This window comes from Haplochromis burtoni, unplaced genomic scaffold (assembly GCF_018398535.1).
Source record: "Haplochromis burtoni strain Fernald_Lab_line unplaced genomic scaffold, NCSU_Asbu1 Contig_63, whole genome shotgun sequence".
NCBI lineage: Eukaryota > Metazoa > Chordata > Actinopteri > Cichliformes > Cichlidae > Haplochromis > Haplochromis burtoni.
Genome location: NW_024582424.1, coordinates 619871 through 631937, shown reverse-complemented (window position 1 = coordinate 631937; position 12067 = coordinate 619871). Strand labels below are relative to the sequence as shown.

At 42.0% G+C, this 12067-nt stretch overlaps 1 protein-coding gene across 3 annotated transcripts in view; it reads left to right on the top strand.

The window, feature by feature from the left end:
* Positions 1 to 12067, top strand: part of LOC102292338 (ultraviolet-B receptor UVR8) — a 300520-nt gene that overhangs the window by 282523 nt on the left and 5930 nt on the right. For 2 of the 3 annotated variants that reach the window (XM_005922836.3, XM_005922834.2), the window contains exons 8-11: positions 796 to 833; positions 6460 to 6580; positions 8801 to 8913; positions 9267 to 9315. In XM_005922836.3, coding sequence (XP_005922898.1) covers positions 796 to 833; positions 6460 to 6580; positions 8801 to 8913; positions 9267 to 9315 — 321 coding nt within the window. The remainder of the gene's footprint in view (positions 1 to 795; positions 834 to 6459; positions 6581 to 8800; positions 8914 to 9266; positions 9316 to 12067) is intronic. The other variant, XM_005922835.2, reaches the window with a different exon arrangement.

The window sequence follows — 12067 nt, the reverse complement described above, 5'->3', positions numbered from 1 at the left end:
TGTGTGTGTGTGTGTGTGTGTGTGTGTGTGTGTGTGTGTGTGTGTGTGTGTGTATAATTTCCCACTTACACTATAAATGCTAAAAAGTTCATAAAACATATTCACAAATGATGCTGTGCAAACATGCATGTTGTTTATCATTATCATATTATTATTATTGTGATTATTTATTTATTTTTTTTATTATTATACACTTTCACTAAGTCTAACATATTGTAATTGGCCTTACACTCCCATCCTGCATTCCTTCCCCTGGGGAACCCAGTCCAGAGTGAGTGATTCAGTTAACGTTACTACATTAGAGCTGTCCATCCATCCGGTCTGCTTTTCCAAACACATTCATCCCAGTCCTAGTTAAAACACTGGGGGATCTCCAACACTCCACCTTTATATACCCCCACCCCCAAAGTCTTTTATGATGTCCATAAAATGGAAGAGTGCAGCTTTACTTGAACTAATAATATCTGAGCTTACAGGGCTGTGATTGATGATCTTTAAAGCCAGCCCGATCGGTCTCATCTTTCTTCAGATTTTTATCACTGACTTGTTTGCAGTCATGTGCAATCACAAGCACCGGGAGAGGTAACAAGTGCTTGATGTATGATACTTGAGCCACTTTTGTCAGCTGCGCATTTCCCTTCTCTCCCTTCGTTTTTTTTTCTTTTATCTTTTTCTTTTCTATTTTAACCTCAGTTTTCTATATTTGTTGCCTCGCTTGAGTTGTGGACTGTTTGGCTTACTCTGTTCTCTCTTCCTCACGCTGTCTTTCTCTCTCTCACTTGTTTTTTTTTTCAGATGGTGGGAATGTCTTCTCCTGGGGGATGGGGCAAGAGGTAAGCCAAACATTTTTCCACTTTTGGTCCTTTTGGGATTGGCAGACTTAGAACTGGACTCCACGCTTTTTTGTTCATGTCATATGTTCTCTTTGTGTCATTTTAACTTTGTCCTGTTTTGAGATAATTGGAGAAAATTGTAGATTAAAACATTTTTGTCTCCAAGCGCTCCATTTGAGCACTTAATATACTTTATGGTGTGCCAAGAATGCACATCTATTTAAATTCTATAAATCACCTTTATAGGCTCTGCTGTTTGTCCATTTCGACTCCTCTGCTTCACATAGGCAGAACAGGAAATCCTTTTTATGGGACCCTCTGATGTTTATATATGAGCATGCCCCTTCAAATGTGCATAGCCAAAAGTATGTGTATGTGTGTACGTGTGTTAGCTGGCCCCATCCTACTCCTCTTTTAGATAAAAAAATCCCACCTGTCACTAAGGATTGTTCTGGCCTTTTATTTAAGATGTTCTTTAAAGAGCTGCATCATTACACAGCCCTCAGACAAAGCCCACAGAGTATAAAACCTAGGCCTACCTCAATCTCTCTCTTCCCATCTCTCACTTGTTCTTTTTCCTCTTGGCTCTGGTGTTTATCTGTGGGGATGTTTGAAACCATGGCCAAAATGCGATCGTGTTTACAATGTGACAGGATGAGGCTTTGCCAGGACAGTGAAACAAACATGTAGGTGAAGGTTAGGGAGGCGGCGCAATAAAAATGTTAGACATCAGCTTTGACGTGTGCCTGGCTTCTGCACTACATTCTTACATTGCAGGATGGCTCCTAGTCTAACTACACTCATTGGGTTTTCATAAGCATTGTAATCCCTTTATAAGTTTAAGTTAGTCTCTGCAAGGACACAATGTTTTTCTTTCCTCCATGATGTTCTTTCTCTCGTCGAGTGTCCTCCCTCACTCATCCTCTACTGCTTCTTTCCCTTCCATTTTTCCCTACTCTTCTTCCATCTCTTCTATCTTCCTCTTCTTTCTTCTGTCTTGGAGCCATTCTGATGATTGATTGTTTCTCTGTGTAGTCTGACAGGATGTAGCACACTCTCGGCCCCTGGGGCCCCCGACAGACTGCACCACCTGATTAAGTCTCCCCCTGTAATCAGCCGCATAGTGCCACACCAAAACCACTCCCGTCAACACATTAAAAAAAATCAGAAAGGTTCCACCTTCTGAGAGATAACACTTTGTTTTTTTGCACAGGAAGAAGTGAAATGAGGGGACATCTTAAACTTTTTTTCTTTAGTAGGCTGATATCTTCTCTCTGGGGCTTAAAGGCTCTTATGTATCAGTAGAAGCAGAAAAAATGAAAAAAACAAAAGGTCTTAAACTTAATAAAGTTCTCTTGCCTTACCAAGGTAAACCCAGACAGCTATAACCCTTTTAAGGGTAGTAATAGTATTACAGATAGAAATCTCATTGTTTTCCTCCTATTGAAACTAAAAGACAGACGGCCTGCTTGGTATCACATGATTGAGGTGAGAAAGAATTTGAATGATGTCAGAGAGCAGGTGCCACAGCCAGAATCAATCTGCTAACAGAATAACGGTGGTAGCAAATAAGCGTCAAGGCAAGTAGAGAGCTAAAATTGATATATCATTCATTTTGTGGAAGAAACCATTGCTTTGACATACACCCCATTCTTTGGATTAAATAAATAACAACCGAACCCAGTGTAACTTATTTCATGACCCTAATGCAGGAAAATACAGAAAATCTACATTTTAAAGCCTTGTGCTGTTTCCTGATATCAATTGTGCAATAGCAGGGTCAACTGACTTAATTCCTTAAGTTCAACAACCTAATCAAGCCTTGTAGGAGTCTTTCTACAGCTTGATGGCTGCCGTCACTTCCAGTGTACACCATCTGGTTCAGGGGTTGCCGTCATGACGGACACCAACCATCCTGCAGCCCCCGTCTCTGTGCAGTGGAGGCGCAGAACGTGGTCCACTCTGATTCAGTGTCCCCAAGCTTTCTTGGACTGCTGTTCTGCAGGAGCGTTGAAAAGCTCCTCTGCCTGACGAGCACACCCTCATTATGCATTTTGGTACATTAAGGTTGTCCAGCATCCTACTGGACCACCTGATCCAACCTCACCAGGTGGGGAGCAGTTAACAGCTCAGTTCCTCCCTTCGCCCAAGTGTCTAAGACACATGACTATAGTTCTGATGATACAGTTACAAAATCGATCACCTACCTCTGACCTAGGGCTTTCTTGTGCCACGTGCATTTAGGAAAACCCTTTTGCCCTAACATGGTGTTTGTAATGGATAAACTGTGGTTAACAAGCCCAACAACAAAACGCCCCTCAGGTTTAGATTGAGCAGGCCATTCCTCCCAGTCACAGGCCCCCAGGTCACTGTTATTCCCTACATCCTCTATGGCAGTGTAGTGCTGGGCTGGGCCACCTTCCAGCATCATGCCTAGGAACTCCAAGAAGGTTGAATACTCTGAACTCTCATTCAACACATGAGCGCTAACACCCATTCCCCAACCTTAATGGTGTAGGGAAACAACCCTCTTAACGTGCAGGCACCAAACGAGAGGAGATGAGAATGAGATGAGTTGCAAATTACAGAACATTATTACCAATGATTTTAAAAACTTTAAAAATCCTTTAAAGAATTGTTTTTAATTGGGCAAAATTGAGAATTACAACAGAAAAGTAATGTATAGCTCCAGATCAGTGTGGCTATTTAGCCTGTCTACTGCAATCCTTTATATATTGTAATGAGGGTGACTCATCCAACATAGTAAATAATAAACAAGCCATCCTTATGGTGGTAGAAGCCCTGGGCCTTGTTCCAACACAGTTCAGGCCTCATCGAACCTTGGGCCTATTCCAAATTGATGCTAATACAGTTTGGGATTCAGCTGTAAACTGAACCTTTTTCATTCTATAGATCTGCAGGTCCTTCCCTGCACGGAAGTGTGTGAAAGTGGAGGAGTTTGTTTGTGCATTAGTGAGTGTTCATGCATGCTTGTGTAGTGTGCGTTTATGTATTCTCATTCCCTCAAATGTATGTGTACATAGTGTAAGCATCTTTGCCTGTGGGTGTGTTTGGTATTTTCACCATGCTCACATTTATATCTGTCTATGTTTTTCTTTTCCCTTCCTGCTAATGCCATCAGTACACACATTGTGACTGATGATAGTCGTTGCCACACTCTGATGCTCTACTGCTTAATGTCCTTTTTGTTTATTAATTAACTGCAGGACATACAGGCTGAGAGACACCTATTGATTCTACTGCTGCATTAATTGATTTTGTGCTTCACTAGTCATATTGTTGCTGCAAGATCATTACGAGGCCTCTGTGTTGTCTTTGTGGTGGCGCATTATGTGTTGACATACTGTGTTGTTTTTAGTGTTGTGGGTAAAGTGTTGACTGTGGTTGTCATTTTGAATGGATATGTCTTTATTTTCTTGTATGATAGAGAATTCAGAACAAGTGGGTGCTGCAATACCCTGACAACCAAAGCCCAAGAATGCACAAATGTCACAAAAATAGTTGTACATTTTATGCATTTTTGCAGTCACAATTAAAAACGTCTTTTGATTGCTTTTGCCATTAGCAAATTACCAGTGTCACCTGTGTTTTGCATGAAGACAATGACAAGTCTACAAACACTCATCAAGTGCTCACTAAGTGGTTGTGAAACCGTGTGAGTCCCATGCAAACCATTAATGGAGACAGTTGGTTATCTAAAACTAAATTCAAAGTTGCACCATTGAAACATGTTGGTTTCAGCAGGAAATGCTTTTACTGTGTAACTTTTTTGAGTTACACTTTCACTTAGAGGTTAATTAATGAGTGTTTGCAGATGAGACGGCATCTTCCATGCAAACTGTGGGTAACTAAAGCAATTTGCTAGTGATCAAAGCAATCACAAGGTTTTCTTTTTTTTAGTGCATCATTCCTCTTGCAGAAGACACATTTTTGCCATAGGTAGCAGAGGTTGCCAGAGGGTCACCAACTGGTCTATAGGCCAGTGTGGCTAACTTCTTTTCTTTCATGCCATATGTCCTGTACCTAATTTGTTCTACAATGTCTTTGTACTTATTAAGTGAAAAACACAGGGAAACAAGTCCTGCAGCATGTTCTCCAGTTGTAGCTACATAAATTCTAAAGCAGCAATCTGAGCTGAATTCTCTGATAAACATAAGAAACACAATAGCATGTGCTCTAATTACTGTGAAAGGAATTGAATTTGTTCATTAAACCGATAACTCAAATGAAGTATAAATTAAATCTTGTGATTTTGTCAGCTTCATATACATGCATGTTTGCAATAAACACAATAAACCTGGATTGTACTGTAGAAAGTTGGCTGACATCTAAAATGAGGTGAGAGTGTTCTCCGATATAGAGCAGTGTTATTCTATTATTGAAACAAACACATTGTAGTGTTTGTGTGTATCTGACTGCCAAAGGTTCCCTAGTGAGTCTGACCGGGGGGTTACAGTGTAACCAAAGCATCTGTCTCCTGCTCACCATCCAGATCAGCCAGTTCAGCTTGACTGGGCCCAGTTGTCTTGGTTTCATACTGACGACTGTCTGGGAAAGGTCTGTCTGGGGTTCAAGTACATTAAAGTCATCCGTTCCCCTCCCACTGCGCCCCAACACAGATGGCTCCAGATGCAGCTGGCACAGCATGGAGCAGCACCTGACAGTGCTCATTCACTCAGACACACAAAAATACACTTAAACAAGTACAAACACATGCAGACGCACAAACAGGTACGGACACATGTGTTCACTTAGTGCACCTAAATGCAAGTAAGCTTTCACAGGCACACTCTGATGGAAGCACAATGACATTCACACCTTAAATACTTAGATGCACACACTCACAGCAGGAACATATGCTGCCACGCATCTACAAATCCTCACAGTAGCGCGCATATGAATAACCAATTAAAGACTCCGATTACTGCATGGCGCACACATAGACTCCAAAGTAACCCATACATATTGTGCTCACTTTCAGACATATGCCAGGGCATGCCGATGTGCACAGTGCAGAAAGCCTTTATCTCTGCAGGAGCGGAGAGGAGCAGGGCAACTGACAGGAGTCAAACTGAACACCCTCACAATGTGTAACAAACAGAAAGATGTAAATTAGGAACAAAGCCTTCTTTTGTACTGTGGGAGATGCTATGGCTATTAAGGCTCTGTGCTGGATAGGGGTGGTAAATGAAACATAAAAAGAAGTAGACTTATGAATGATGAAAAAAATGCTGTGTGCTTTTTTTTAAATAGTGCTTCCTCCTTAGAGACAGCGATTTGAACCAAGATGAATTGCCTGTTGCCCATCTCATTTATGCAGTACACAGCAGATATTATAACAGTGCTTTACAGGAATGCGCTCATGACACTCAGCAGGTGATCTACAAGTCCTCTTTGACAAATATAACAACCATCTTTTCATTTTTGCAATGGCAGGGCAGCATGATTTAACAGATGAAAGATAGACTTACTGCTGCCTGCAAAATGGTAAAATTATAGGAATAGTTAAATAGTGACACATCATATCTGTAAGCAGTGAAATGGCTTTTGTTTTAATGTTTATTCTACTTCTGTAACTTACACTGTATCGCTATTTTACTTGCAGGGACAGCTTGGACTCGGAGAGGACAGACTGCACGTATCGACTCCTAGCCTTCTCAACTCTTCACAGCTTTCTGAGGTCTCGCAGATACGAGCTGGGGACAGCTACAGTGCAGCTGTCACAGGTGAGCCAGACATCCAAAATGCAATAGAAGACCACTGTTTGATCCTATCTTTCCTGCGGCTGTATTATTTTGGCCTGAAAGCATTAAGTCCAATTAAATAACATTACTTAACTAAAACCCTCAATGTCTAATTGTCACTGCAAATATCTCTCATTGTGATTAAAAAGTCCTAAAAGTTGTATTCACTCTACGTAATATATAAAAACCACTTATTAACTTGAAACCCTTATTTTCCCAGTAGTACCCCTCACTGTGGCTTTGAGCCATGCAAATTTTTCATCTACATTATTTCGTTGAGTTTTAATTAACACAACAAGGATTCAGTGTCCTCAAATGACATCACTCGGAGCACAAATTCAACCTCATTAGCTCTCAATATCTCTTAAGCCAAATGAAACTGCACAGCACTGCACCCAGTTTCAGCTTCTTCCGTTAGGTGATATACAAAATGAATTGATTTGTTATTCAAGTAGTTATCCCTAAACTACCCCACTCAGATCTCAGACTGCCGCCATAGCAACTGAGAGATAAGGAGGCACACCAAGCAAATGTCATCTTTCCCTCTGGCCTGGTCGTCTTTACTGTAATTCCTGAAAAGCTGAAACTCTTTGCTAAGTTTGAAAACAGGTAGCGCTAGATCATTTCTTAACTCATCTCTTATTCGTTATTTTCTCACGTGCCGCTGCTGGGAACCATGTGCTCGCTTTTACATTTACACCACTGCAAAGTGTCAGGCAACTGCTTCTTCTTCAGCAGGAATTAAAGCGGTTACATGGCCAACGTAACATCTTCTGCATAAAGAGAAAAGGCAGTGTAATTGTTTCAAGTGAAAGGCACATTTACATGCTACTGCTATGCTGCAACATTCAGAGAAAAGAATTGCCTATTGTTGAACGGAGACGTTTGCTGGCACTGCGTGCACGGTTTCACTAGAAATGCCACCGGATCATTAAATGAGCTGCACTCGCCATATATTAAGTTTGTTCCATTTGAATTCTTGGCTCTCTGAAGACCATTTGGCACATGAGGCCATACCTGCCTGTGGTACAGTTATGTCTTTAAGTGATCTATAAAATGTTATTATTTAAAACAAGTGCTTTATGGATTGCTTACGAGACATGCTTAGCACATGATTGATCTGACCTTTCACAGACTGTCGTTCGTACGGAAAACATCAGCCTTAACCTTTTTTAGCCGGATTACTCTGCCAGAGTCTCGGTAAACGTGTCTGCGTGTTTGTATTTTGTGTGTATGTACATGTATGTGTTAGTGCTGCATCTGTTGTAAAATGCCATCCAGAAATGCCTGTCTCATATGCTTTTATAAGGTTTGCTTCACTGAGATGAAAATAATACATTACTGATTGATTGATTGATCAATCATGTCTGAAAGGGTATCTGCGTCTGCATGTGTGTGCGTGCGAGCGTGTGTGTGCGTGCGTGCATGCCTGTGTGCGTGTGTGCCAAGGCTATGTACAGCTTGATGCAGAATAGAGATTGATGGAGGCTTGCCGTGAGGAGGATACTCAGTTATCTCCTTGTAATTAAAATCCACCTCATAAAGATTATTGACTCCCCCACCACACAAACCAGCAGGCTCCCTCGCTTGGCAGGGTTTGCAAAGCGCTTCTTAAAAAATGAAAAATAGCATATTAAGCAGCACATATTTCCCATTTATGCGGAACATTTAGATGTGGTTAAGTTATCGTAATGTGCAATAAAACCTGGATGTGAAATTTGTAATCCACTTTGGAAAATTGCTTACTATATTGCTTTAACATCCCCTGAAAGAGCTTTTGAGATGTGTGTGCCAGGTTTATTGTACGCCATAATTTAAAAGTCCTCAATGCAGGCAGTAAATATAAATTTATTAGTGGTGGGTTTAAAAAGCCAGACTGAGTTAGTATGAGTGGATGCTGGAGTGTTTGCAGTAGGTGAGCACATATTATGTATACGTTTTTTTTCAATAGGTGCCAACTGAGAATGTGTTCTCTCCATTCAGTGGTGAGGGAAGAAAGCTGATCTCATGTGCACGTGTGCGTGTGGTAAAAATGTGATCAGGGACTGATGTTTAGGAGCAGCTAATACACTAGTTAGAATGAGAAACAAAAAGTCTGTAAGGTCATTTCATTTTTCATATTTTATTTCCCTTGTGGCACCGTGAAATTGCATGTGTTCTGGTTTATCTTCAGAACTTTTGCCTCTTTTTTGCTCTCTTTAGCAGGTGGAGATCTGCTTCTCTGGGGTCAGATCCCCTGTGTTTCCCGGGTCACATATCATGCAGGCCCCAAAGGGCTCTGGACCCCCCAGCCTTTTCCACTAGCTGGCCGAAAGGTGCGTTTGGGCCTCAAGGTTTTCAGAGAAATGATTTTTATCTGGATATTTGTAAGTTCTTAAAAGGTAAGTCCACACTGATTTGCTTTCCATTGATTTAGAAGTTACACTTCCTGCAGGCTTACATTATGACCTCATCTTGCACAAAGAGCTGTAGATCAGTGCTATATTAAGTATGAAAATATGTAGCAAAGGTCTTAGGCATCTTTGTGAGTCTCATTTCTCACTGTCTTATCCTTTTATACAAATTTACAACATCAGGTAATTTTTGGGGAAAAACATCAAAGCTAAGCTATGTCTTTGGAATTTTCGCACTACTTTAAAATTTAAAAACATTTGATTTTTTTTCGCAGGTGATCAGTGTTGCCTGTGGGGCATGGCACATCATGGCTCTCACCACAAGTGAGTAACCCGTCATCATTCCCAAAGATTCATGTCTCTCCGTTTAATTGATCTTGGGGCAGTTAGACTGCGTCACTAAAGATAAACCAGTCAACCTCAGGTATTTCCTCTCCGCACTGGTTTCCTCATCCTTTTCTCCAAATGATGTCTTGTTCCTCCTCAAAGCCCCTCCTCACTCACTTTCTCACTCATCGAACCATAATTCACTTCAGAGGGAAGCATCATTAATGCACAGTAGGACCCAGCAGCTTGATGTGTGCTAATTATATTGTGTGTTTTACACGCTGAATGACTTTTGCTTAGTCAGTGATGAGCTCAGTCTCTGGTAATTGTTTTTTGGATTTGATGAGTTTATAAAAGCCTGTCTGTGAGTGCGTATCTGGGCATGTTGCTCATGTGCTTGTCCGTTCATGTATGTGTTAGTAAACATGTGGATGGCGAGACTTTACTCATAGAAATCCACATTTATGTGTGCCTGTGCTTGAGCAGTCTTGTATTAAGGCCATGTGCCTAGATGCACAGCCTACTCTGTTTTTTACACATAGCCAGAAAGCCAAGCTTATTATTCAGCTCTGCACATTATACGCTTCTGTGAACTTAATAATGATTAGCAAACAGTCAAAACCTCGAGATCGTTCTGACACATTAAAACTACATGCAGTTTTAAACTCTGCCATTCCAGCCTAACACTTTGACATGCGCATTCAACCATGACACTACACTCCATTACTTGCTTGCATTCTTCACAACCAATGTGATCCTTTTTAGTACTGTACATCAGTCGGTGCTATAGCAGCCTTTGGCTAATCACACTGATTGGAGGTGTCCTTTGGCTCACCTGGGGGCTTCCAATCCTATTAGGCCAACAGTCCTGAGCCTAGCGTACCCAGCAGCCGCTCGTGTTTGATCACTGGTGCTTAGAGCCCACACTTGTCCTCTTATGTTGGTGTTAAGGCATGGAGGAGAGGAGCAGCAGGGTGGGGTTTGGAGGGGGTTAAAATGTGATCTCCTTAACTCTCTAGGGGGGCAGAGGGGAGCTCAGTGCCCCACCTCCCTCACTGACACTCCTCTGCGCCTCCAGCTGGAGCTGGTCTTTAAACTTCTGATGTCATATGAAAAGCGGAACACTGCAAAGTTTTTTTTCAGGCAAAAGAGAAAGAGATGGAGGGACCGAAAGAGTGAAAGATTGAAAGAAGCACACTGTGAAGAGATGGTTGACTGTATGTGTCTATCTTTTTGAGAGTGTAAGACGTTTAGAGGTTCACTCAAATTTCTCACATCACTCCCCTCCTCCCCTCTCCTTTCTTAATCTTTCTTTTTCTCCCTCTGCACACCTGAGCTGATTCCACCAGGCCTGTCACCTCTGTCTACCTTCTTCCTAGCTGTACCACATACATTACCTCCCCTCCATCACTTCTTCTCTCTGCCTTCTTTCTGACTGCTATTTTCCTTCACTACATGCCCATCACTGTGTCTCTCTTGTGGCTCTCCCTCTTCTCTCCCCCTGCTGCCCCCCACCCCCCACCGCGAATCTCTTCTTCCCTGGGCCAAGAGCGCCCAAGAAGAGCCATGTGTTTCCAAAGTGGACTGGATGGGAAATCGAAGCAGGGCTTCTGTGTTTATCAAGCCACAGCTCCGTCACCTTGCTCCTACTCCCGTCTGGAGGCCCCGGCAAATTGGTGACAGCAACAACAACAACCCTGCAGCACACATGCCCCCTTTTCCCATGTGCACATCCATACACACAGTTACACACTCGCACACACACGCACGCACACATGCACACAGCATAGCACCTTGGCCTGTTTAGTTTTATTGCTGGTGTCAGGTGAGGAGGTGGAGGTAGGAGTGCTGTCTAATGTTCAGCTCACACACACACACACAGATACACTCACACACAGCTATTTCCACCCCTGCCGACACCTTGGCTAACAAGACCTGTGAACTGCAGTGACAGAACTCCAAGACTTGTCAGAGTCCCACTCATTTAATGCCAAGACCCGGCCCCAGCTCTAACCCATCACAGTTTCTGTATGCACACCAAGCCACATTAGGCTGCACAATGATATACAGGGTGTGAGTCTGTACTACTACTACTACTGCTACTTCACGTTAATATTGTTTAAGTAATACCTTTACTAGTGATATGTATGGTAATTCTTTTTTATTATTATTAAATCAAGGGTGTAGTATAATATCAGTGTCGAGGTGAAATGTGTCATGGTTCCGTTTAACTTTACCTTCAGCCTGCACCTCATTACAGTGATCATGATTTCTTTCATCTATAAATGTTTAAATGTTTGCTATTACTCTTGCCTGTCTAGTTGCATGTGTGACAGTACAGTAATGTGTCTGTAAACCTGCTGTACCCACAGGCATCTTTAGCTGGAGCATCTAATAGTCTTGGGTCATTACAAGTAGTTTTGCATGGAACACTGCCCCTTTTGTTGCATGTGTACAGGATGCTTTCTGCTCAATATCTTTTTCAGTGCCCCCTTTCTTTCCTTTGACATTATCATGTAAGTGGAGAATAAAAGAGAGTTGACTTTGGTTAGAGCCCTGCACGGCCTTGCTACCTTGGAAATTAACTACACAAACAATGCCTTGCCATTGTGCCTAAGCACTTACAACTATGCCATTTAAGAGAGTATTGATCTACCCAATGCAGGGTCAATCATTGGATCAATGGTGTGTGGGTTGGTTGGCTCGAAGGCTGTTTGACTGCATGAATGAATGGATGGTTGGATAAGGA